Source organism: Lethenteron reissneri, chromosome 31 (genome assembly GCF_015708825.2).
Source record: "Lethenteron reissneri isolate LAM-NWPU_2019-01 chromosome 31, ASM1570882v1, whole genome shotgun sequence".
Classification (NCBI taxonomy): Eukaryota; Metazoa; Chordata; class Hyperoartia; order Petromyzontiformes; family Petromyzontidae; genus Lethenteron; species Lethenteron reissneri.
This window is the reverse complement of record NC_083809.1, coordinates 12,609,614-12,631,750: the sequence shown is the minus strand read 5'-3', so window position 1 is coordinate 12,631,750 and position 22,137 is coordinate 12,609,614. Positions and strand designations below refer to the sequence as shown.

The window sequence follows — 22,137 nt, the reverse complement described above, 5'->3', positions numbered from 1 at the left end:
TGAACTGCCCATATAGGACCCACCACTGCGATCTCTACATTGGGTCAAACTTAACATCTCTTAATGATCGACGGCTTGTGCATCAGATCTTATTTATTCACGATGTACTTACAAAAAAATCCGCAGACTACCTGCTGGATCTCCTCACTGTTTCGAAGAACAAATGTGACCTAAGGTCTTCGCTCATTTACCAGCTTCACATTCCTTATTGCTGTATAAATACTGGAAGAAGGGCTTTTGCTATTGATGCGCCCAGGGTCTGGAATGCTATCGCCAATAAACTGCAACTTGGATCACTACCTGTGAGATCTTCACTCAAAACTACTCTAGAGGAGTTGAACACCCCTAGCTGCCACTGCTATTCAGTGGCCTGAAATCAAATGTATCGCTCCGGATGACCGCTGCAAAGTATGATCTTGAGTTTTGACTATAGTGTGCTGATCTTTAAAGATACATTGAAATTTTTTGATACTCCGACTGATGCTCCTGCTGTTGTGGAGTGACTCATGCAGCCAGCTATGGCTGCAGGGTTTGGTAGTACATGTTGTTTATGTCGTTCATTGTGAAAATTCGGTCACAGTTCCTATGATCACTGTCTCAGTTGCTTTCATGGCTTTATTTTGGTGATTTCGAAAACGTTTTGGTTTAGCCATATTTGATTGTTGTAGTACAGAGTTAGACTGATAACTTTAATCTAAATTGTTGTATGGTTGTTATTGTTTGACTTGCATCCCACTGGGATTTTTGCACGCATCGTTGATATACGGTGCTTTTTCTGGAAGACTTTGCTGTTTTTTCCAGGATTTTTCTGTTGCGCGTAGTCACTTTAAGATGTTTCTTGTTCATGTTTTTGTTTGTTGTGGTTGCACCCGATTCAAGAGCCGAATGGCTCACAGGGCTATACCTAATAACTGAACTGATGTCACCAGCGACAAAGCAGAGAAAGAGCATTCACTATCGGATGATGTCGATTGAGGTGCATTTATTCATTGCGAGACTCGGCCAGCATCAGCAGCAAATACAGGTGACAAAGACCTTGCTTGAGGTGTAGGGATTCTTACGGAGCTCCAAGTTGAGAAAAACACTTTTTCTTTTTATATTGTGGATACTACAATGGTTACTGCGGTAGGCGCCGTATTCATTATTGTAAAAAATATATAACAGGCTTTACACTTTCCGGCAATAATGCAGATGTTAAGATGTAGTAGTTACTGCAGTCTTGATTTAAAGCTTTCGTGACTGCAGGGATTCATATTCTTGGATCTTTTGGTAAAGTCACATAGATAGGTTCAAAGAAAATAAAAATTCACAATAAACTACGATGTTTCGATCGCAACACAAGCGGTCATCTTCAGGAAAAGGGGGGTTAGCTTCCAAGGCAAACTGTTTATACAGGTAGGAACTACAGTTCCACACTGCCCACCAGGTATTATTTGTCTGTCTGTCGTGCATGGCCCCGCCCTACCAGAGCCCTCCCATTGGCTCGGAAGCGCCGACCAATGGGAGCGGTGGGTTAGGGTTGGTGGGTTAGGGTTGGCACCGCCGCGACTCGGGCCAATGAGGAGACGGGCCATGTTTAATTCACAAAATTGAACTGGGGGAGGGTGGCTCCATTCATAAATGGAAGCCTTGAAAAGAAAAAAGCAGATCTTTTTGCCTCGTGTTTCTTTCAACATTCCCAGCCTTAAGGTTCTTCAGTTGGGAGTGGGAGGGGTGGGGCTGGGTGGAGAGGGGAGGGTGAGGAGGGGCTGGGTGGGGAGGGAGGGGCTGGGTGGGGAGGGGCTGGGTGGGGAGGGTGAGGCTGGGTGGGGGGTGGGAGGGGTGCAGCTGGGTGGGGAGGGGCTGATCACCCCGTGGTGCCCTTATAAAACTCAACGTTTAACCTACACACTACACTATACACGATACACTACACTTATACAGGTAGGAACAACAGCTTCCACACTGCCCAGCAGGGATTATTTGTCTGTCTGTCGTGCACAAATGCGCTGTCCAACCAAGTTCCTACCTGCCCACTCCGAAGGAACGTGTTTAGGGTTTGAAGTGGGCGTAGCCCAAATGTCAGCAGCCAATGATAATGTAAGTGGTGGACAGCCAACCCGACGGTGGTTGGTTTTCCACCAATTAAAGGGCTGCCAGGTGAAAATTAGCATGTTAAAGAAAGATTAGCATGTTAATGGGATATCGCAGCGCCGCAACTAAGGGGGTCGGCGCGCGAAGTGACTGTGAAAGCGCAAGTTTGAAAAGCACAACTATCATCGGAAGGTGGTAGGATGGGAACATCATAGCCTAGCCAAATATGACTTAAACTGGTTGATAACGTCCTTCCAATGATTGCTCAGTTTGTACCAATCTTATCAGTTGAAATTGTGTCTGTTTGATCAAATTGATTTCTTTAAGACGAAGGTACTTTGCAAGCCCACTGGCTATCAACAAAGATTCGTTCATGAAACCATCCATATATATAGACACAGACACAATTTCAACCAAGAAGATGGGTACAAACTGAGCAAAAATTGGAAGGACGTTATCAACCAATTTAAGTTATAATTGGCTATATTGTTCCCATCCGACCACCTTCCGATGTTGGTTGTGCTTTACGCCCATTTCAAACTTGCGCTTTCACAGTCACTTTGTGCGCCGACCCCTTGGTTGCTGCGCTCTCCCATTAACATGCTAATCTCTCTTTAACATGCTAATTTTCACCTGGCAGCCCTTTGATTGGTGGAAAACCAACCACCGTTGGGTTGGCTGCCCACCACTTACATTATCATTGGCTGCTGACATTTGGGCTATGCCCATTTTAAACCCTTATAAACAATTTGCCTTGGAAGCTAACCCCCCTTTTCCTGAAGACGACCACTTGTGTTGTGATCGAAGCGTCGTAGTCTTTTGTTATTTTTTGTTATTTTCTTTGAACCTATCTACGTGACTTTACCGAAAGACCCAAGAATATAGTTACTGCAGTGGTCACTGTAAAAGTGCCTTTAATAGTGTATATGTAGTTTGTCTCTTAACTGTGATTCTTAAATATGCTATTGTTAGTTTTATTGTTATGTCAGAAAGACTTAGTCTGTGTGCTTTCCAATTGCGTGGGTGAAAAGTGGGCTACTTTTTTTGCCCAATCCTGGCCAGCTGGCCCGACAAACTAAATACAACACGATCGTTGAATGCTCATTGTTGTAGGTGTTGTAGGCAGTCACCTGTCATCCAGCACGGAGATGACGTCGCCGGCGCGGAACGTCAGCTCGTTGTCCTCCGCCGCCTCGAAGTCGTACATGGCACGCACCTTGCGCGCATCGCCAGCGGCGCTGCGGGCCAGCGCGGCGCCACCCAGTGCCGTCGCCGTGGGGTACAGCGAGGCCCCCGCACTCACGGGGGTCCCCACTGCCAACCCCGTGGTTTCCTTCAACGACAGCTCGATGGCTGCGGGCGCAGAGCGTGGACATTGTTTGAGCCGTGGCTGCTGCTGCTACTGATGTGACACTCGTAGCAGCTATAGCAACAAGCTGCATTGGCTACAACAGTAGCATCAGTTAGAACAGCATCAGCTAGAACAGCAACCACAGTTACAGCAGCAAAAATTACATTGGCAGCAACTACAGGAGCAGCAGCTATAACAGCAGCAGCAGCATCTACAACAACATCAGCTACAACAGCATTGTTAAACGCTCACACACCAATCTATTATGAGACTATCCTCATCTTTTGAGATCTCTCCTGGTTAAATTAAATACTCTCAAATCCATTCCACTGACAGAGCTGTGACCAACAACACCCGGATACAACGGAGAAGTTGATAAGCCGGCAGCGGCGATCATCGCGCTCAGAGCCAAGCGAGTGGTGACCTCAGGAGTGTCGGACGGGAGAGAGGCCCCAGTCGCCCGTACTCACCCTTGGCGAGGTCGTCTTCCTCCTGCTTGGCCGTGACGGTGCCGGGATCCTTAGGCACCAGCGCCGGACTCGCCTTCGCCTGCTCCGCAGCCTGGAGCACAGCAAACGGGCACGGCCACCACACGGATCACATGGACGTAAGGGGACGGGCATGGCGACCACATATACATGTGGGCACTGTGACCACACAGGTCACGTGGACACACTAGCACGGCAACCACACGGGTCACCTGGACACACGGCACCGCATGGGTCACACAGACAGACGGGCATGGCCACCACACGGTTGACCTGGATACACGGGCACGGCCACTACATGGGTCTTGCAGACACATGGGCATGGCCACCACACGGGTGACCTGGACACACGGGCACGGCCACCACACGGGACATGCAGACGCGACCACATGGATCACGCAGACACACAGGCTACTGGCATGGCCCAGTAGTAGCACGCTCGCTACTTGCTGCAGGGGTTCATAATTCATATCCAGGAGGCTGTCCTGGTTAATACTATAGTGGGTAATGGGAGTATAATGCTACGCGGCGCCGTCTGTTTCATAGTCAACGTTAAAAGATTCCGTGACGAAAAATAGGCTGTGGCTGGACCCTCTTAAAAAAGTCTTGAGACTCCGTGAGGCTTTTCTGTGCCAACAAGTGTTACAAATATAATATAATAATATCATGGGACCTTTTTTGCCAATATCAAAGTATGAAAAATAAGAATAGGGTTTCCCCTTTTCTGGCAATAAAACAGGAGGTATACTCTCCTCTTTTATTTTTTCTATCTATGTGACTTTACCAGAGAGTATGGATTCCTGCTGTCCCGATAGCTTCAAATCAAAACAGGAGGTGTTAAGATTTTCAAACACCAAATAGATTATACCTTTTTGCAAAGCATCAAGTCTGCATTGACCACACGTACTTGTGGTGAAGATGCAAACAAACATGCTCTGATAAGACATACATTGTCTTTGAAACTGATTGGCCTACACCAGAGACAGCCTTCTCGATTGCCTAGTCTCACCAGCGTCAGACCAGAGAATAGCTGCTCAACCTGAGCTATAAATGCTCTGAAACTTGCATTGTCTCTGTACTGTTCGCCTAATCAATAAAATCCCAATGTAGCGTGGAATCGGCTCTTTGGATTTCCTCTCCACGAGCGTCTACTCTGTGCCTCGTCTCTAGTCACACCCTGTGTCCCCGTATCTCACTTCACCGCAGCCAAATATTGTAAATTTATGTTTCTAAATGTGGAGGGAAAAACCAGACATGGAGAAAAATCCACGCGACCACGAGGAGATCATGCAAACTCCAAATATACAGCAGGCGCCAAGGGTTGGGATCGAACCCACAACCTTCTGTATATACCAGGTGAGGGAGTTAACATCTCGCCACTCAGTCTCGCCCTGCTCTCTGTGCTCCGCGCCACTGGCCAGCGACCGTGCGTGTGGGGTGCATGGGGGACGCGTGTGGGACCTGTGAGCCAGGGGCAGGGAAGGCCACGCCCTGATCCTTCAGGTTCTTGATCATGGCGGCAATGAGGCTGAGCTGTGGGTCGTTTTTGAACTCCTCGGCCCACTCCATCATCAGGGCTTTCAGCTTCTCACCCACCTTGGGGTGAGCCTGTGCATACACACGCCGGTCCAAGCACTCAGTAGTACAAAAACCAACTGAGAACAGACGCAAACGTCATGCCGTGTCGACGGCCTTCATGGGCGAGTCGCAGACACGGTCCCTCGCTTGGGGAACATGAAGCAGGTGGTGACTTGGCCCAGAGGGAGTCCGGTCGAGATTCACAGTTCGAATCCGGCAGGCCGCTCTGGTTATTACTGCAGTATGTGCATGTAAACCGTCAGACATTGCGTTATGGTCCAAATTTGCCAGATTTGAAAAGTAATATGGCAAATGACTTAATTGTTATAGTTGAATGGGGTGCGTTTCTCTGAAATTAGGGGAATCAATCATGCCACAACATCACATTAACACAACACCATCACACCACCATATCATACATCACATCATCAAACCACATCACCAAACTACTGTCACGGTGCACCATCACATACATCATCACGACTTCGCGTCACACCACACCATCACGTCCCAGCGTATATTCACATGGGGGCCATCATGTCGGTGTTATCTATATGGTGATGGTTCTGTCTGGATGTCAGCTGTTGCTGTGTGACAGCACGCAGGGATTATTGTATTTTACGTTTACAACATGTGCACATACATACTCACATCGCACCTCTGATAAACATGTTTGGCTATATACGGTGCGAAAGAAGTTCAACATACATGCACATACATAAGTGTGCTCACCTTGTTAAGGACGTTGTTTACTTCATTTGCAAATTCCCTTGAACAGACTTCCAAGTGAAAGATCTTCCCACAGTTGGACACACAGGCCCCCAGGAGCTGCAGAGGTGCAACACACACACACTCACTTACGGTGGGGCCATGGGAGCACGGCACGGCATATGCACACACATACTCACGGTGGGGCTATGGGAACCCATCACGGCACACATACACTCATGGTGGGGCCACGGAAGCCTGCCACGGAACACACACACTCACTCACAGTGGGGCCACAGGAACCCATGACATACTTCACACACTTGTGTCACTTACTCACCTGGGCAGGGGAAAAATATGATGCATTAAGCGCTATGCATGCATCACACTCTGCAGGTATTCCAAGCAGAGAGGCCCCAGAGAACGTGTCACTATATCATCGCCTCCAGGCGGTGTACACGGTAGCCTCACACGACACAGGCAGAGAGTACTCACAGTCAACGCCTGCATGGCCACGTGAGGAACCTTGTTATTCACTCTCTTCATGGTCGCCCGGAGGCAGTCTTTGGGCCTGTAAAGCAAAGACAAAAACCCCTCCTATAGACTTTAATAGACTATGAGGGCAAATGCTGTTAGGGAGCAGCTATAAAGGCCAGCATGGCACATGAGGAGGTGGGTGGCCAACACCACGCCCGGCCACCTTTGTCTCCCCAGTGATAATATTTACACACCGCACCAGGTACTCATTTGTGGATGAGTCAACCTAGGGGAGGCCCAGCACTGGTTCAGATAATCATCACCGGTGTTGGCCGTGAGCGGGAATCGAACTCGGGTCACTGGGTTCGTAGCACGCAAACAGCTGCATTACTGCTCCCCTGTGTGTGCCTATAAAGCAAGCGCACACACACATACAATATCTTACAGCCTTAGAACATGTATAAGGTTAGTGCCAAATACATACACATTTGAAACTGTGTTTCAAAACTGTTAACCTTACCCATGTACCAATAGTTACAATTTAAGTGCAATGTCTTGGTGTGGTATTGGATTGTTGTTGTTTTTCTGCTGTGCCAAATCTTGAATTTGGTGTTGACAAATCTGCAGGAATGTATGTACAGTAATCCCTCGCCACTTCGTGGTTCAAGTTTCGTGGCCTCAGTGCATCGCGGATTTTTCAAAAATATTCATCGAAAAATAAAAATTCTAAAATACCGCCATATCGGCAGCCGTATTGCGGAAAGCAGCGTTGTTTCATCGTGATGCGCGAGAAAAACGGTTTCCCAGGATGCCAGACAACGAGAGAAACTCTCTCAGAGGCTTTGTACATACCCACGGGCACTCAGACAAGGCACGTGATTGGTTCCCGGCGCGAGATCGACAAATGAGAGCACGAGTGGATGTACAGTATCCCGTGAGCTGATTGGCTGCGCATCATCGCATCCTCTCCCAGCTTCTTCCCTTGTTGTATCTCGCCACTCTCGTTCACGCTGTCAACTGTGTCTCGCGTATCTTAGTGTTGTGTTCGAAATTAACTGGTGAGTGTAGAACACCATAATACGTATCGTATGAGAGAGAGAGAGAGAATGTATAATATTAAGGTTTTATAATTAAATAGATTTAAGTAAAATATATGTGAGTGAGTAAATGTATAATATTAAGGTTTTATGATTAAATAGATTTAAGTAAAATATATATATAAAGTATAAATATACATATTTTAAACATTCTGGTACCCACACACATATATACGGAAATTCCTAGGGGGGCCAATCCTACTTCGCGGATTTTCACCTATCGCGAGGGGTTCCGGGTCCCCATTAACCGCGATAAACGAGGGATCACTGTAGTTAAGTTTAACTGAATGTTCTATTTATATGTAATTATTTACTTTTGGTGACTTGCTTGACTTTTCTCTCTTACTCTCATATTGCTTCTTGCATTGTTTATTGATGTAACTTGCTTACTCACCCCTACTGGACATCTGTAAAGGAGCGTTTCATAGCTCATTAGATTCCTTCAGTCTAAAGTAAAGATTGTGATTCTGATAAACACTCATTCAGGGGGTTGACCAACATCCCAACATAGGACCACGGAGACTTTGGAAATTGTGCCATAGGTTCTGACTTCCTTCACCCGTTAACAGTTCTACAGTTTTTGGTGATGCAAACGCATGACAGGGTTATATACAAGTTAAAATGGATATTATTAGAGGTTTGACATGACAGGTTTACATAGCAATGATCTCCACTGTACCTCTGGAAATGTTATGCCACGGAACAAGTGCACGTATGGGAATGGTAGCGACACCACCACCACAAAAGCAGCAGCTACACAGAAACTGCCACAATTCTTTGTCCAAGCGCTTTTATAAATTTATTTCACTGTGCAAAACCAGCATGCACTCCCAGACATTGGTGTTAAGCTGAATCAGCACACTCAGCACACATTATATGTGGTATGAACTCGGTAATGAAGCTCAAAGCAAAGAGGGCATTGCAGATGAATATGCCATAGATGCCATCATGGTTCACAATCGCCCACTTCTGCAAGATCACACTGCTCTGCCCACCCACCCCACTCCCCAGACATCCAGCAACCATCCCGGCAACCTCACCACCACCATCTGGCCGGCTTTAGGTCACACTAGCTTTACTACCCGGCTTCGCCCGAGACTTGGATTAATACATGGCCTACACGGAGGGTTGGGGGGGGATGCGTGATGTCAACAGGCACACTGCGTAACACTTCCGCATGCGGGTGACATCACAGAACGGTGACATCACAGATGTGATGTCACCGTTCACTTGCCATGCAAAATATATCCATTATTGTGCACCCCCCCCCCCCCCCTCCAAAATACAAAAGTCTATTTTTATACGTTTTGCATTGCGTAAAGTCTGGAAGCTACCCACATGCCAAATTTAAAGTTTGTTGCATGTTGGGAAGTATGCGAAACATTTCGAACAGATACACATATTCACAAATTTCCCTTTTATATATATATATAGACTAGCCTTACTACCCGGCTTCGCCCGGGACTTGGATTCACCATGCCCGGCCACGATGTTCACACACCACACCAGTTACTCGTTTGAGGCTGAGTCGACCTAGGGGAGACCCAGGACCGGTTAAAATAATCGTCACCGGTGGTGGCCGTGAGCAGGAATCGAACTCGGGTCGCCGGGTTCGTAGCGCAGCGCACTAGCCACTACACTACACTGTGTTACGCTTCCACATGCGCGAGTCACACGACAGATTTGACGTAACAGCTCACTTGCCGTGCAAAAAATATATGCATTATTGAGCTCCCCCCCCCAAAAAGTGTATTTTTATCATTTTTGCATGATGTACAGTCTGGAAAGTACCCATATGGCATATTTCAAGTTTGTTGCATGTCGGAAAGCACGCTAAACATTTTGAACAGACACACATAATCACAACTTTGCATTTTATATATATGGAGATAACTCTGGGTGCCACTCTACTAATGCCCATCTCAAAATACCCTCCCGCATCCTGCGAACCAACCTGACCCATAGCAACCTCCTCTCCCTGATTATATCTACAGGGCTTTCACACCACAATCTATTCTCCACCCTCCAAGTTTTTACTCTGCGATCCCCTCTGGGTCGATTTACATTTCTTCTGGAGGAATTCTATAGAAAATTAGCGCACGTTCTCTGGGTGGTGGAACGGACTGGAAAACAGTAGAATGTTAGAAGTACGCGTGTGTTTAAATGGATTCACATCCGCATCTCAGATACAGTACGATCACACTGAGGCACTCAATGTGCCACCGCCAATATGCCCTTGTCGAACAACACACATGCCCAGAAGATATGGCTCCTTCAGATCTCTGTCCCTCAATATAAATCAGAGGTATTAGTTACAGAACCCATCGGCCGCTCGGCCTTCTGGGAGTGCATAATTTCGGCAGCATTCATTCAATGCAAGCAAACTCTGGACTGGTTTCGAAAGAGTTTCATCAGCAGTCAGGTTTACCTTGAATCAATGCTAGTGAACTGGCGATGTTACAGGCAACGACCCTTTCTTTCAGGTATGCTCCTAGTTTGATGCAAAATGATACAATACATTTGTCATTGCATAGATCACTGCATTGACCAGTGAGTGATGTGGGCGGTAGAATGTCGGTTCCAATCCTCATGTGGAGCCCAAGGGGCCACGGTTCTCCCTCACCCTTGCGGAGAATGTCCAATCTTGTCACAGACGTCGAGAATCAGAGCCCAGTCCTCCGTTGTATTCAGTTCACTGGTCGCTTTTTCTGCACAGGCCAGAACCAGCAGCCCACACACAGTGAGACACGGTACCCATGAATGAGACAACACACACACATGCACAGCCCATTGTGCCAATCACCTGCTGGATGAGGGCATTCCAACACCGCGTGGATCGTGGATTGTATTTGACCATACTTCACCACGCTGGTCATTACAGGCTTGTGAAAGTGAGGAACATAGACATTGGAGGATTGTACAGTACAACAATGGATTGTGTTGCCTACAACTTAGGCCTTTGATGCCCCCCCTGAGTATCGTGGGTTCTCTCATGTCCCCCCTGAGTGTCGTGGGTTCCAGTGGCTAAGCGGTGGTCGTGTTGGCACAGGAAGAGCGTGTTGATGGGTCTGGGTGTTTCTGTGATCCTCACAGCCCCGTGACCCTCACACCCCCCGTGACCCTCACACCCCTTACACCCCAGTGACCCTCACGCCCCCTACACCCCCATGACCCTTACACCCCCTACACCCCCATGACCCTCACACCCCCTACACCCCCATGATCCTCATACCCCTTACACCCCCGTGACCCTCACACCCCCTACACCCCCGTGACCCTCACACCCCCCGTGACCCTCACACCCCTTACACCCCAGTGACCCTCACGCCCCCTACACCCCCATGACCCTTACACCCCCTACACCCCCATGACCCTCACACCCCCCACACCCCCATGATCCTCACACCTCCTACACCCCCGTAACTAGGCCTCGGCAAGGTAAGGTAAATTACATTTTTTACCGGGTAAAATGGTAAAGGTAAAGGTTTCGACATGCCAAGGGGTAAGGTAAAGGGTAGTGTAAAGGTAGCTCATAAGAATTACCTGGTAGGGTAAAGGTAGCGCGAATAATTACCCGGTAAATACAGTAGCTTGTTTACCGAAAAAAGCTCCATGGCGCAGTCCGTGGCCTCCATTATAAATTGCGATAATTGATGTCGGACCAGATGGAGACGGTCCACGTTCTTGAGATAGAGGTAATAGAGGACGATGATACCAGCAACGGCATTTTTGGGGTTGCTGCGAACAGCAATCGAAAGAGGCAGTGGCATGCGTTCCAGTGGGAACACACGCACCATTGGATGGAGGGTGATCCCAATGTACAGCACGCACTGCCGCAAGTGGTTTTCCACCCACACGAACGCGTCGGGGTGGAAAGCCCACATCAAGAAGCACAACGTGCTCGCCCCAGGCAGCGAGGTCGGGACATCAGCATCGGCTGCCTGAAGGTTCCGTCTAACTGGGCCGGAGCGGCGCAGAATCTTATTGCCTGTCGCTCGTCCGAGGACGATGGCAATGACGAACTTGATCAGGTTGTTGATGAGATCGCCATCAACCAAGACGACTGGGATGAGGAGGTTATGGAGGACGGTGTCGTCGATAGCCTCAACGCCCGATTCGAGAGTATTCTATATGTATAAAGCGCTCTACCTAACATTTATCGTTATAAACCTTTTTCATGTGTTGTACCCCAGTAATTTCACTGTAATCGGGTAATTTGTATGGGATAAGGGTAAAAGGTAGGTTAAAGGTAGGCTCGTTGCTTTTTACCTTTTACCTTACCTGCTAAAGGGTAAAAGGTAGGGTAGAGCGATTGTATTGTGGTAAGGTAAAAGGTAGGGTAAAGTTTGTCTTGTTTTTTTTATCCGTTGAACTTTTACCTTACCTTGCCGAGGGCTACCCGTGACCCTCACACCCCCGTGACCCTCACACCCCCTACACCCGCATGACCCTCACACCCCCCACACCCCCGTGACCCTCACACCCCCCACAACCCCCACACCACCGTGACCCTCACACCCCCGTGACCCTCACACCCCCTACACCGCCATGATCCTCACACCCCCCAGACCCTCACACCCCACGTGACCCTCACACCCCCACACCCCCATGACCCTCACACCCCCTACACCGCCATGATCCTCACACCCCCCAGACCCTCACACCCCCTACACCCCCATGACCCTCACACCCCCGTGACCCTCACACCCCCCACACCCCCGTGACCCTCACACCCCCTACACCGCCATGACCCTCACACCCCCCAGACCCTCACACCCCCTACACCTCCATGACCCTCACACCCCCGTGACCCTCACACCCCCATGACCCTCACACCCCCCAGACCCTCACACCCCCTACACCCCCATGACCCTCACACCCCCCACACCCCCGTGACGTGGGTCTGCCCCTGTGCATCAGAGGCTGTCACCGCATGCGTGATGCAGTGGCTGCTGTATCCTAAGCAAGGTCCGGGTGTCTCCGAGTCTGGGGGTCGGGGGTTCTGGAGCCAAGGGAATGGTGGGGCCGATATGGAAGATTCATCCCATCCACAAGACGGTCAGCCCCTCGTAGACAATTGCCAGCACAGAAAGGCGCCGAGAAATGGAGAAACACAGAGACGTGGAGACAACCACACGGGGACACGGAAACATGACGAGGAGACATGGGGACACGGGAGACATGAAGCGAAGACATGGATACTAGGGGATGCCGGGAACAAGGAGACACAGGGACACGGACAAACGGGGACAAAGGGGACACGGGAGACGTGAAACGGAGACACGGAAACATGGCAAGGGGACCAGAGGACAGGGAGACACGGACACATGCTGACACTATCGCACTGTGCATAACACAGCATTGTGCTAGGACTGTTATCAATATTGCCGTGGCTGTTGTTGTGGATGGCGTTGTTACAAACGCCACTGCAGTGGTGCGAGTGGAATCACCCTGATTATGAAGTGTGAGTGTACACGTATGGGGGTGGTTGTTGTTGCTGTACACGTATGGGGGTTGTTGGTGTTGTTGTTGCTGTACACGTATGGGGATGGTTGTTGTTGCTGTACACGTATGGGTGGGTAGTGGTGGGTTAGGGTTAGGTGGTGGTGGTGTTGTGCTGCTCTCCACCCCCTCCACTAGCCAGGCTCAGGGCCCGTCTTGTTCTTACCCACGTCCGCGTCGAACGGGTTGGATGTGAACAGCGGCATCTTCTCCTCGTCTCCTCCTCCCCCCCCCTCCTTGTCACCCCTCCTCGTCACCTCGTCTTCTCTCCTCCACGTCTCCCCCTCCTCCTCGTCGTCGTCGTCTCCCCTCTCGTCTCCTCCTCCTCCTTGTCTCGCCAGCCCCGGGTCTCCAGGCGCGATCCGCGAATCGATGGCGAAACAAAGCCCCGACTCCACTGTCGATTCCCAAGCGAGTGCAGGTTCCCCATTGAAATCGTAACGATCCGGCCGCGCGCGTGAGCCAATCGTCCGATTCGAGAAGCGCGTTCGCGTGAGCCTCGGTTTTGTTTCCCCCCCGCAAAATCGATTCCCGAATTCCCGATCGATTGCCGCCCACTGTAGAGTTTGTCGTTTAGTGTATCGATTCTGTTATTCCTTCAATCGATCCTCCATGTCATCGTGGTTTACGATTCGATTCGCACATTCTCTACTGCTGGACGTTACACTTGCATCGATTCCCATCACGATCCACCCGGTAGACTAAACACGCGAATCGATTCCCGACGGGTGGCGTCGCATCAGGGGGGCGCGGCATCCCCCACGGTTTCGATTCTCTCCCTCTCGATTCCATTCCTCGCGGGACTGCATTACTCCCCTTTAAACTCGCTGATTCATCCCACTTCGTTAATCAACTGCGCGCCGATTCCGGAATCGATTCCTCGCGTGGCGTTCCAGAGTGCAGGGCTCCGAGCGGGCCCAGCAACAGAGACAGCAAACGGCTGAAGACGCCGGTCAATAACAATCACAGGACGATGGCCATTGTACGTGCGATAGATCAGGGCCGTTGCCCACGAAACGTTGCCCAGTGTACGTGCTAAGGCCACTCGCTCGATGTTATTTCAGACTGAGTCACTGACCACTCCTGGATATCACGCAGACGACCTCCAGCAAGTCTACCAAAACTGAAATACATGTACGTTAATTTCCTTCTCCCCTCCACCCTGTCCTACAACTCATTCCCTTCCCCCTCACTCCTCCTGTCTCCTCTGCCCGCGACCTCGGGCTCATCTTCAACTCTCGCTCTACAACTGGATCTCTGCCACTGTCCGCACTCGCCACTGGCACCGATTCAGCATTGGCAAATCCGTCCCCTCATCTCGCTCTCTGCTGCTAAACTCCCGGTTCACTCCCTCGTCTTCACTCACCTTGACTACTGCAACTCTTGATAATTGTTTTTTTACCCTTTTATCTGGCAACAAAACTGACACCTTTTTTTACAAGGAGTCATGTTTGCATAGACCACAATACCTGCAGTCGGAATGCAAACAAAAAACACAACTCTGGTAATGTATGCACTGTCCTTTAAATTGATTGGTCCACACCCGAGACAGCTTTCCTTAGAGCCTCGTCTCACATGGTGTTGGACCAGATGACGCCAAAAGGCGCACAACTCAAAGACAATGCACCATCAGAGTTTGAGAGCTCGGGGTTAGCAAAATCCTGATTAAACACAAGATCCAGGTCCGATTCAACACAGTACATAAAATCCGTGATCTGGTCCCATCTGTAAAATATGTCGTTCCAGACATACAGTACCCTGGCGTCTACAAACTAAGTTTCCTCTGGTAGCAGTTACATTGGAGAAACCAAATGACATGTCTCGGTCCGCATCCGTGAACATAAAGCAGACTTGAAACACGGTAGGACAAACACCTCAGCCGTGGCAGATCACTGTTACAATTCAGTGGGCTCACATGACATTGACTTCTTCAAGACAGAGGTTCTCTGCAAGCCATCTGGCTACCATGAGAGATTTGTTCATGAGGCAATCCACATATACAAACACAGAGACAATTTCAACCGAGAAGATGGATTCCGGCTTAGCAATCATTGGAAGGATGTAATAAACCATTTCGGATCTTAACTGATTGTGTTCACGTTTACGGCGACTTTCAGACCGCGTTCCACTCACTGGCATTGTATTCTCCGCAGGGAATGGATTATTTGCTCCGCTGCAAGTTTCCTACCACTACGCACCCATTGGCATATTTAGTTGCTTCCTCTTAGTATCTTTCACACGACGGCCAATGGTACAGTGTATAATAACAAATAGTATAACATTTATATGCTTAATACAATGTACAAAATATATAGTATCGTAATTGTATAGTCAATATACAGCAGTGTGATATACATTAGGGGGGTAAAATAATACATAGTGTAATATTACAATGTGGTTTATAGCAATACAGTATATAATTTAATGTTGGGCAGTATAGAGTACGGTGTAGACTCGTGTGATGTAAGAGAATAAAGTTTAGATGGAAGCATATATATTTTTTACGACGTAGAATTGTAATGTATTACTTACTGTTAGTAACTCAGCTTATTGTAGAGGATATTTAGTATACTGATGATACTATGTAGTTTATACTTTAGTTGTTTACGTGGTGGCTTTAGTTACTGCAGCTACATACTATTAACACCCCTTCCCTTTATTAATGCTACCCCTATCCCCCTCCCTTTGATGCTGCTAATCCTGCATAATGCACGGGCATAAGTAGTACAATTCACATACCTGCATTTCCCATATCCCCTCCCTTTGATGCTGCTAATCCTGCATAATGCACGGGTATAAGTAGTACTAATCACATACCTGCATTTCCCATATCCCCTCCCTTTGATGCTGCTAATCCTGTATAATGCACGGGCATAAGTAGTACTAATCACATACCTGCCTTTCCCATAAATATGCTAAATTCCTATTGATATGCATATTATTTTGTCAAGGCGCCCCTTTTCCCCCCTTCCAACCCAGCTTATATATATGCTCCAAGCACGTGTGCTGTTTCATTCAGACGCTGTCACCTCGACAGACCTGGTTTTCACCTGAGGACGGCTGCTTGCGTTGTGGCCGAAACGTCGTGAGAATTATTTTATTATGTTTTATTTTTATTATTTTATTACTTCCCTTCTACGTGACTTTAATGAAAGAACCAAGAAGAATTGATTTGCATTTTAATGAGGGAAATAAGTATTTGACCCCCTCTAAATCAGAAAGATTTCTGGCTCCCAGGTGTCTTTTATACAGGTAACAGAGCTTAGATTAGGAGCACATTCTTAAAGTGAGTGCTCCTAATCTCAGCTTGTTACTTGTATAAAAGACACCTGTTCACAGAACAAATCAATCAGATTCAAAACTCTCCACCATGGCCAAGACCAAAGAGCTCTCCAAGGATGTCAGGGACAAGATTATAGACCTGCACAAGGCTAGAATGGGCTACAAGACCATCGCCAAGCAGCTTGGTGAGGTGACAACAGTTGGTGCGATCATTCGCAAATGAAAGAAACACAAAAGAACTGTCAATCTCCCTCTGCCTGGGGCTCCATGCAAGATCTCACCTCATGGAGTTGCAATGATCATGAGAACGGTGAGGAATCAGCCCAGAACTACATGGGAGGATCTTGTCAATGATCTCAAGGCAGCTGGGACCATAGTCACCAAGAAAACGGTAACACACTACGCCGTGAAGAACTGAAATCCTGCAGCGCCCGCAAAGTCCCCCTGCTCAAGAAAGCACATATACATGCCCGTCTGAAATTTGCCAATGAACATCTGAATGATTCAGAGGACAACTGGGTGAAAGTGTTGTGGTCAGATGAGACCAAAATGGAGCTCTTTGGCATCAACTCAACTCGCCGTGTTTGGAGGAGGAGGAATGCTGCCTATGACCGCAAGAACACCATCCCCACCGTCAAACATGGAGGTAAAAACATTATGCTTTGGGGGTGTTTTTCTACTAAGGGGACAGGACAACTTCACCGCATCAAAGGGACGATGGACGGGGCCATGTACCGTCAAATCTTGGGTGAGAACCTCCTTCCCTCAGCCAAGGCATTGAAAATGGGTCGTGGATGGGTATTCCAGCATGACAATGACCCAAAACACACGGCCAAGGCAACAAAGGAGTGGCTCAAGAAGAAGCACATTAAGGTCCTGGAGTGGCCTAGCCAGTCTCCAGACCTTATTCCCATAGAAAATCTATGGAGGGAGCTGAAGGTTCGAGTTGCCAAACGTCAGCCTTGAAACCTTAATGACTGGGAGAAGATCTGCAAAGAGGAGTGGAACAAAATCCCTCCTGAGATGTGTGCAAACCTGGTGGCCAACTACAAGAAACGTCTGACCTCTGTGATTGCCAACAAGGGTTTTGCCACCAAGTACTAAGTCATGTTTTGCAGAGGGGTCAAATACTTATTTCCCTCATTAAAATGCAAATCAATTTATAACCTTTTTGACATGTGTTTTTCTGAATCTTTTTTATTGTTATTCTGTCTCTCACTGTTCAAATAAACCTACCATTAAAATTATAGACTGATCATTTCTTTGTCAGTGGGCAAACGTACAAAATCAGCAGGGGATCAAATACTTTTTTCCCTCACTGTAAATCGGACCAGGACAGCCAACATGCTGCCTGGTCCACGTGCGTGAAGACCGGAAACAAAGGACCTACGAAGACAGGATTTCTTCCCAGAAGTGAACAACCACGATCAAAGACGGGATTCGGATATTATCCGCTGCGGTGTAGCCAGGACCGCCCTTGGCCACGCCCCTTTTCCAGATCCTTCTCGAAGTCAGTTCATTCTGCATAACAGGACAGTTTGAAGGGCATCATATTTTGACAAGCCGTTTGTTATTTGACTTACCATAACTAGCTATTCCTTTATTTTAGCTAGTTGCCAATTTTCCCTAGCTAGCTGACCATATGATTCAGCTTGTTAACAGAAATGAGTTAGTTAGCTGCCATTTTTTTGCCAGCTAGCTGCCCTTACAACCAAATAAGCTGCACTAAAAAGCCAGAGCTTAGTTAGCCGTTGACAAATCAATTATAAAAAATGCACCGCGGTTTTGTGAAACGTAAAAAAAAATGCCAAAAGCTATATTTTTTCATACACTAATGCATATATAAGAGACCCAATCCATATGTAGGGGTTATTACGGGAGAAACGGCGGACAACAAACACAGGGCTGTCGGCACTCACATACACGGGGGGTCACACCGACGTCCGCATCAGTTATTGCCCACGCCCCCAGCCCTCGGAGGCGATCCCTATAAAAGGTGGAACCCAAAGAGCTCGAGGCAGTTCGACACGAAGCTGACCAGTGAAGATCCAAGACTCGGAGATTAGGCCCTGGGACTCCCCGGTCTCGCCGTCCTTATAAGGGCCGAGCCGGGTAAGCCAGTGGCGCGGCCCAAGAGCTTCCAGACCGCTGCCCTTATCAGGGCAAGGCTGGTTAGCTGGTGCCGAGATCTGTGCTTGCCAGGGCCAGATCAGTCAGCCTCCCGTAGCCCAGTAGAGGAGGACTGGGGGACAGGACAGAGGGCTTAGTACTAGGGTGGGTTTCCCATAGTACGGGTGAAGGGGCCGATACCCCTTCAACTATTGTATCTGTCCCGGAGTTAATAAACAGTGTGTCTCAACTTCCTCATCGTCTCCTCATCAACTTACTACATCTGGTGTTGGAAGTGGGCCAAGCATGGATACGAGACGGAAGACTCGTGCCCAAGACCCAGGAGAGGATGACGACGAGGGAGGGGCAGTGCAAGACATCGCCGCCGACGTACCTGCACAACTGCTGCCGGCTCCGACATCGGCGGGGCCGTCGGAGAGGGCCGGGACGTCGACTGACGAGTTGGCGTTGGCTCACTCGCGGCTGGCGGAGCTCTTGTATGCAGCGGCCGCTATGCTGGAACAAATAACTCGCCTGGGGCCGGGAGGAGCGACGCGGCGGGAAGATGGACAACGCCCGCCAGAAACTCCCGCCTTTACAACAGCGGGGCGACTCGAAAATCCCGCCACGAAGACAGTAGGGGCGGAGGGAGGAGTCCCAGCTCGTCACGCAGGGAGACGGTGCCCAGCCAGCAGCCGCCACGTCATCGGCGGAGGCGGGTCGCGGTGGCAGCCTATCAGGGGTTGAAACGTCACCACCAGCTGACGCCAGCACCGACCATACAGTACGGGGACGCGCTACGGATGCTGCAAGAGACGCTGCAAGAGGAATCGGAGACGGAGCCGACATTCCAGCAACGCCTGCCGGCCCTGCAGGTATTTGTTGCAAGCGACGGCGATTGGGGGGGGTTCCAGCGCCGGTTCTTGGCCCACCAAGAGATGGCAGGCTGGTCGGACAACGAGGCGCTGTGTGCTCTCCCGGCGTTATTGGACGGCGACGCCCTGGGCACCCTCACTGCTGCACCCAAGTCGGCACGCTCCACCATTCAGTCGGCGCTGCAGCTGCTGGCCACCGTTTATGGGCCGCCCTCCGATTGTCGCCAGCTCTTCTATGAACGGCAGAAGGGTGATAAGGAATCGCCACTCGCTTATCGCACTGGCCCTGCTGTCATTGGCGAAAGACGCTTTCCCGCGTATGGATGAAGAGGGGATCGATGCGATGGTGGCCGAGAAAATTTTGCTGCTGGCTGACGATCTGGACTTCACCATCTTAGCGCAGGACGATGCGGATATGTCATCACTGCGGGCTGCAAGGCACATTCACGCCAATCTCATCTCCCAGCGGAGGAAGGCGAACAAAGCTGCTGCACGACACACCGTGGCGGCAACCTCTTCTGGAATGGAGGGAGCCTTCGCTGCGGATCGTTCTGCAGGATGGCGATCTGCCGAGCGACCGGCTCGGGACGTTCCAAGCCACCGAGACCAGCCCAAGTCCTCTGGAACGCTCGTCGTCTGCTATAATTGTGGCCTCCGGGGCCACGTGGCGTCCGGATGCCGGGCTCCTCGACAGCGCGGTGCGAGACCTGGAGCTGCGGACGGCCCTCCTCACAAGCCTTCGCAACATCCTCGGGCAAGTCATGGCACCCCACATGTTCGGCCTGCACACACACCCACTTTCCTATCACATGGTCCGATACACAATTCTCGGGGGTTGGGTGCTGGTGCGTCGGGATGCGGCATGTCGGGGAGGGCGCTCCAACCGGGCCAATGGTCCGAGTTGGCTCACCGAGTTGTGGCTGCATCAGCGGGGTCGTCCGTTGTCGCGGGGCATATTGACGGGGTGGAGGTACGGCTATTGGTCGATACGGGAGCTTCGGCAACTATCATTTCAGATTTGATTTATAATATCCTGCCCGTTCAGAGTCGCCCGTTGCTCCCTGTCGATATACCGTTTTACGCTGCGAATGGGGGCTCGTTGGGTATTATCGGTCAAATTCGAGCGCAAATTTCGATAGGGGACATTAAACTATCTGGCCCGGTGTTCGTCTCCTCCTCGCTGGCTATTCCGTGCCTGTTGGGGACAGACTTTTTGGCCAAATTGCCCATCAAAATTCTGATTGACCAGCAATGCATCGAGCTTCCATCGGGCCGACGTATGACGTTCCTACCTGCCACCCCTGCCGTGCGTGTTGCCTGTGCTACGGTACAGGCGCTTGTTGCTCGGACGGTGCGTGTACCCCCGGGGGCACAGATGTTGGTACCCCTGCGCTTGCGTCGACCGTTCGATAAAGGAGTCTCTGACCGGGGCGTTATTTTGGGACCATCTAGAGCCGGGGTGAGTGGGCCAGATCTGGTGACGGCCCAGACTATTGTTAAAGGGGATGGGGACCCGTTTATCGCGGTCCTCAATGTCGGGACACGGACGGCAGTGGTTTCGCAAGGTACCGTGTTCGCACATGCGGTTCCGGTACCTGCGGAAACGCCGATCATTGGCCAGGTGGCCACCGATTCTCAAACGCGATTAGCCTCAGACGCTGACGAGGTTTGGCTGGATGCGTTGTGTGCTGAGTCACCTGACCTGTCTGACGCACAACGTGCTAGATTACGCGCCTTATTGCGAGAATTTTCCGACGTCTTCAGTAAACACAAATACGATATCGGATGTACCAAATTGCTACGCCACCATATTGACACCGGTGACAACGCTCCTATCCGCCAAAATCCTTTTCGGTTAAGTCCCGCCGAAAAGGATCATGTCAAATCGGCTGTAGATGACATGTTGAAATCGGACATCATTTCTCCCTCGACCAGCCCTTGGGGTGCACCCATAGTGTTGGTCAAAAAGCACGACGGGTCCCTAAGGTTCTGCGTTGATTTCCGGCGATTAAATAAGATCTCGGTGGCCGATGCTTATCCGCTTCCTCGAATGGACGAATCGCTGGATGCCCTCGCGGGATCGCGATTCTTTTCCACTTTGGATTTGCTCTCAGGATTTTGGCAACTTCCCTTGGACGACGAATCCAGGCCCAAAACAGCTTTCCGAACGCCGCACGGCCTCTTCCAATTCAATCGCTTACCCATGGGATTACACTCTGCTCCCGCGACGTTCCAGCGCCTGATGGAATTGGTCCTCGCTGGCTTGCAATGGGAGGTGTGTTTGATTTACCTGGATGACGTTATCGTATTCAGTAAGACGTTCGAGGAACACCTTGATAGGCTTCGGGCCGTCTTTCTCAAAATGCGCGCTGCTAATTTGAAATTCAAGCCACAAAAGTGCCATTTGCTGCGCGAATCTGTTAAATATTTGGGTCACATCGTCGGCCGGTCAGGTATCTCAACCGATCCCGCCAAAACGCGTTGTGTCAGCTCCTGGCCTATTCCCACCTCGGTGGGGGAGGTTAGAAGCTTCATCGGCTTTGCTTCATATTACCGCCGGTTTGTTGCGGACTTTGCTTCCATCGCTAAGCCACTAC

General features: G+C 49.8%; 1 protein-coding gene across 3 annotated transcripts in view; it reads right to left on the bottom strand.

The window, feature by feature from the left end:
- STAM (signal transducing adaptor molecule) overlaps nucleotides 1–13,501 on the bottom strand; it is a 31,030-nt gene extending 17,529 nt beyond the window's left edge. For all 3 annotated transcript variants that reach the window (XM_061563602.1, XM_061563603.1, XM_061563604.1), the window contains exons 1-7: nucleotides 13,441–13,501; nucleotides 10,396–10,480; nucleotides 6,694–6,769; nucleotides 6,223–6,318; nucleotides 5,374–5,520; nucleotides 3,895–3,985; nucleotides 3,204–3,426 (exon numbers count right to left, since the gene is read on the bottom strand). In XM_061563602.1, the coding sequence (XP_061419586.1) occupies nucleotides 3,204–3,426; nucleotides 3,895–3,985; nucleotides 5,374–5,520; nucleotides 6,223–6,318; nucleotides 6,694–6,769; nucleotides 10,396–10,480; nucleotides 13,441–13,480 (758 nt within the window). In that variant the 5' untranslated portion in view covers nucleotides 13,481–13,501. The remainder of the gene's footprint in view (nucleotides 1–3,203; nucleotides 3,427–3,894; nucleotides 3,986–5,373; nucleotides 5,521–6,222; nucleotides 6,319–6,693; nucleotides 6,770–10,395; nucleotides 10,481–13,440) is intronic.
- Between the last annotated feature and the right edge of the window lie 8,636 nt (nucleotides 13,502–22,137).